Source organism: Parus major, chromosome 13 (genome assembly GCF_001522545.3).
Source record: "Parus major isolate Abel chromosome 13, Parus_major1.1, whole genome shotgun sequence".
In the NCBI taxonomy this organism is placed as follows: domain Eukaryota; kingdom Metazoa; phylum Chordata; class Aves; order Passeriformes; family Paridae; genus Parus; species Parus major.
In genome coordinates this window covers 647,344-652,253 of record NC_031782.1, presented here as the reverse complement: position 1 = coordinate 652,253, position 4,910 = coordinate 647,344, and the positions used below count along the sequence as shown (strand labels likewise).

At 54.8% G+C, this 4,910-nt stretch overlaps 1 protein-coding gene across 2 annotated transcripts in view; it reads left to right on the top strand.

Annotated features, from left to right (window-relative positions):
• Positions 1-1,091: 1,091 nt before the first annotated feature.
• Positions 1,092-4,910, top strand: part of KCTD16 (potassium channel tetramerization domain containing 16) — a 48,215-nt gene continuing 44,396 nt past the window's right edge. For both annotated transcript variants that reach the window (XR_004499347.1, XM_033517707.1), the window contains exon 1: positions 1,092-2,037. Coding sequence is in view for 1 of the 2 variants with exons in the window: in XM_033517707.1 (XP_033373598.1) it covers positions 1,206-2,037 (832 nt within the window). In the remaining variant the exon portion in view is untranslated. The remainder of the gene's footprint in view (positions 2,038-4,910) is intronic.

The window sequence follows — 4,910 nt, the reverse complement described above, 5'->3', positions numbered from 1 at the left end:
AGCGCTGCCCGGTGCCGGTGCCGGGTGCCGGTGCCGGGTGCCGGTGCCGGTGCCGGTGCGGGACGCGGGCTCCCATCCCGGCCCGACTCCTTTAAGATGATGCAATCGGCATCGCCCTCCGCGCGGCGGAGCGGGCCCGGAGCGCAGCGGGGCGGAGCGGAGCGCGGGGCGGCCCCGGCGGTGCCGCCGGTCCCGGCGGGCCATGGGGGAGCCGCCGGCCGCGCTGCCGCCGCGGGAGCCGCCGGAGCCCGGCAGTGCCTAGCGCAGCAGGCTGCGGGCTTTCTGCAAGTCATCGGGGCCGGTGGACGGGCCCCGCTGCCCTCCCGCTTCCCCAGCCCAGAGCATCCACTCGGGAATTATTTTGTTTATTTTTTTATTTACTTCCCTCCGCCGTGCTGTATGTACTGGTGTCCTCGTCACCCGCCACGGTTAACTTCCCTGTGACTCGGTTTAACACTTGAGACCTCCGTGGATGCTGCTAAGAGCACTTCTCTTGCCTTTGCTGTCCCTTGCTGGGATCGGATTCACACTCCCCGGACCCTGTGTGCCTGTATGTGTGTTCTGAGTGTCTTGACATTTTGGTTTTCTTTACAAGAGCTATGCATTAATTGTAACCAAGGTAAGACTCCCCGTTCTTGTTCCCTCATGTGCATGTCTAATTTAGATGTTTCTTTAAAGATGCAAGTATGCAGTTTCTTTTAAGCGGTGGATCATATGTAACCCTTCCATTGATGAATACTTGTGAAATAGAAGCGTAGAACTTGCCAAAAAAAGGAGACCTATTTAACAGATTTAGCTTGGCTCTACAAACTGCTCTGCTTCTCTCTGTTGCAGCAGCTGTGATGCTTAGAAGAGTAATTTTGTGCCTTGTTTTGTTTTCCCTTTTCACAGACCTATGAATGACCATAGGCTTGGCTTGACCTTGATTTTGATGGCTTTGTTGGAAGATCTGATGATGTGATTGCATGTCATGAGGTGATTGCTCTCCAGCCTCCAGCCTCCGTGGCTCAGTGTATAAACCACTCCTGCCACACTGTCACTCATGGACAATTCGGATTTTTCTTTTGAACAAACCTTGTCGCTGTTTTTATTTTCTCCCTTCTCCTTTCCCCCTTGTTTCTCCTTAATGTTGGGAGCCTTATTCTGCCCTCTGATGTGATTGATAGTCCTCCTTCTCTTGCTGCTGATTTCCAGTTTAAGCTACAATGGCTCTGAGTGGCAACTGCAGGACTTACCTTCCTGCTCGGGAGCAGGGGACAGGGCTGCACTCCTTCCCCGAGGTGGTGGAGCTCAACGTGGGCGGCCAGGTTTACTTCACTCGTCACTCCACCTTGGTTGGCACCCCTCACTCCCTGCTCTGGAAAATGTTCACCCCAAAGAGAGACACAGCCAACGATCTGGCCAAGGACTCCAAGGGAAGATTCTTCATCGACAGAGACGGTTTCCTGTTCCGCTATATTCTGGACTATCTCAGGGACAAGCAGGTGGTTCTGCCCGACCACTTCCCAGAGAAGGGAAGGCTCAAGAGGGAGGCTGAGTACTTCCAGCTCCCGGACTTGGTGAAGCTGCTGACCCCCGATGACAGCAAGCAAAGCCCTGACGATTATTGCCACAGTGACTACGAAGAGGTGTCCCAGGGCAGCGACACGAGAATTTGCCCCCCCTCGTCGCTCCTCCCGCCGGACCGCAAGTGGGGATTCATCACCATCGGCTACCGTGGCTCGTGCAGTATTGGCAGGGAGAGCCAAGCAGATGCCAAATTCAGGAGGGTCCCGAGGATTTTGGTTTGTGGAAGGATTTCTTTGGTCAAAGAGGTTTTTGGAGAAAGTTTGAATGAAAGCAGAGACCCGGACAGGGCTCCAGAGAGGTACACCTCCAGGTTTTATCTCAAGTTCAAGCACCTGGAGAGGGCTTTTGACATGTTGTCCGAGTGTGGATTCCACATGGTGGCCTGTAACTCCTCGGTGACAGCTTCCTTCGTCAACCAGTACACAGACGACAAGGTCTGGTCCAGCTACACCGAATACGTCTTCTACCGTAAGTACGAGCTGCGGCCGCTCCCCGCCGCCGTCCGCGCGTCCCGTGCCCCGGGCCCGGGCTCCATCTCCGTGCGAGCTGTGCAGGTGCGGCCGGGCTCCGCTCGGGCCGGGCTAGGTGGCAGCACAGACTGCCGAAAGCGCCGCGCCTGTGCCCGCAGGCGCTGTAAATCAGCTGCCGAGAGCCTTGCGCGCTTCCCGGGACGTGTGGGACGCAAGCCGAGGGTGCAAACGCTGCGAAATTCATTACAGAAAGCCTTCGACTGGGATTCGCTTCGCAAAGGTAATCAGCAGGCGCAGGCAGCCGAGCCATCTGTCAGCAGCCCTGACACGCTTCCACGCAGGAAGGGGGAAGCAATTCCATCCCTCTGGCCGCGTTTCAGCGGAGCCGTCTCGGAGAGATGGAATTGGCTCTCTCGGGGCTGTGCTCCGCAACACAGAGGGCTCAGAGCAGAGAGGGGCAGGGGCTGGGCCAGGTTATGCAACACGCCCGTGGAAAAGCCCGTGTCCTCTCCAGAAGTGCTCGCCCTGCTTCCCGCAGTCACATCGCATCCACGGCGCTCTGAGCCGCCCGCGCTCGGGGGCTCATTAACGTCGGAGCTGGTACCCAGGTCCAGCTGGTTACCAATGGCAACACCGGGGGAATCCGGGTCCTACGAGGCCGTACCAGAAAACCCTGCCACAACTGCTGTGCCGAAACATTGGAGAGGTTCATGAGGCTGTTTGCCTCCATTTTCATTTGAGGAGGATGAAGGATGGAACAACTGCCCCGTCCGTCAGTGCAGACAGCTGCTGCTCTGGCTGGTGGCCTTGGGACAGAGGGACACAGGGACACAGGGACACAGGGACAGAGGGACACAGGGACACAGGGACACAGGGACACAGGGACACAGGGACACGGGGACACAGGGACACAGGGACACAGGGACACAGGGACAGAGGGACACAGGGATGTCGCTTGGCTGGCAGAGCTGCTGCTCTGGGTGTGGTGCTCACAGTGAGCAGGCTCCTGGCGTGGGGAGCTGACAAAGTTTTCGATGGAGGATGTATCAGGGAGTGAACAGTTCGGGTGTAATTCCCTGCATTCAGCGCCATCTACTCTTGTGTGGGGCTCAACAGGCAGCCCTAATCTGCTTATGCAATGAAGCTTAAGTTAGCATCCTGAAAAGCCATCTGGGTTTTTGACATCTGTAGATTTACTTAAAATTAGTTTTCTAGCTGGATTTCTTAGCAAAATAGTTCTAAGGTCATGGATCCGCTTATATTCCAACAGGGATAGATGATTTGTGTTATTAAGGAGCTTCTGCTTGAAATTACAGTGTCTTGTACAAATTCCAGGAGGAGAATTAATGTAGGTAAAGGATTGGATTAGAAGAAATTGTGCTGGCATTTATATTTAATATAAGGAAAAAAATATAAGTTCTTTATAGGCACAATGGTCTCTGCTAATTGAAGAGAGGATGAACATAGTTTTTCCCTGAATTAGGAAACACAGACTCCTGATTTTCATGTTTCTCAAATTTTTACATTCAAAGGTTGTTCACTGCTCCCACATCACGACAGCCAGAGAAGGGGCCAAGAGGAGAGGTACTGTAGAATTTTTGGAGAATTTTGGTTCATGGCAGGTGTCACAAAATCATCGCTCAAGAGTTAAATCCAATTGAAGTTCCCGGAAAGATTCCAATCCGGTCCAGCAGGCTTTGGATTTGGCTCTGATCAGTTTTGTGTGGTTTTGACACTGATACCGTTTCAGAGGTGGATTTTTCAGTGTCCTTCCCCAGGTAAAAGCCAAAGCCGTGGCTGTGGTGCCAGAGGTCCCTTTCTTGTCCCAACCCGAGTGGTTCAGCTCTGCCGGTGCTGCCACGGAGCTCCAGCTGTGGATCTGCCCTGGCCCCACGCTCAGGGCTGGCTGCAGCTGATGCTCCTGACAGCAGGCTCCAGCATTCACCTGGAGCAAAAGAATTCCTTCTCCAAATCTCCCGAAATAATTTCATTCCAGTTGTCCCAAAGCCATTTCATCTGAACTTTGAGGACCAATAAAAATGACATCTGGCTTTGCATGGAACATGGCATCTCCTCTGCAGCTGCTTAGCCATAATTATTTATTTAGATGCTGCCAACTGTGTCTATGTAAGCATTAATCCATCAAGCTGCTGAGAGCAGGTTAATGGGCCTGAACCTGGGAGGTGTCTAACACAACTGGGAAGGCAGAGACAGAGGTGGTCTCTGCAGGGCTGCTCAGGAACTGCTGTGAAAGGCCTGTGGAGGAGATCTTCCTAGCCGGAAAAGGGTGATCAGTTCCCAAGAAGGGAGAATGCGGGGAAGAATGGTGTTTCAATACACCAAATACACTGTATGCTCCAAATACCACTGGGAAGGTAAATGCCTGTGCTTGGCACGAAGATAAAGAACGTTTTTCATGTGCAAATCCATCTGAAAGCGGCCGAGGTGGAGCGGCGGGGGTGTGAGCTGAGCAGCTGTCACAGGGTACAGCGTGTGCCAGGGAAGCGCTGCACCCCCAGTGCTGCACCCCCAGTGCTGCACCCCCACTGCTGCACCCCCACTGCTGCACCTCCAGTGCTGCACCCCCACTGCTGCACCCCCAGTGCTGCACCCCCACTGCTGCACCCCCAGTGCTGCACCCCCACTGCTGCACCCCCAGTGCTGCATCCCCAGTGCTGCATCCCCACTGCTGCACCCCCAGTGCTGCATCCCCAGTGCTGCATCCCCAGTGCTGCACCCCCAGTGCTGCACCCCCAGTGCTGCACCCCCAGCCCACGGCAGGGCTTGGGGACAGGCTGGGGTTGGCCAGGACAGCCACCCCTGAGCAGTTCTGTGACACACAGCTCCTGCCAGGGATGAGCACAGGACATG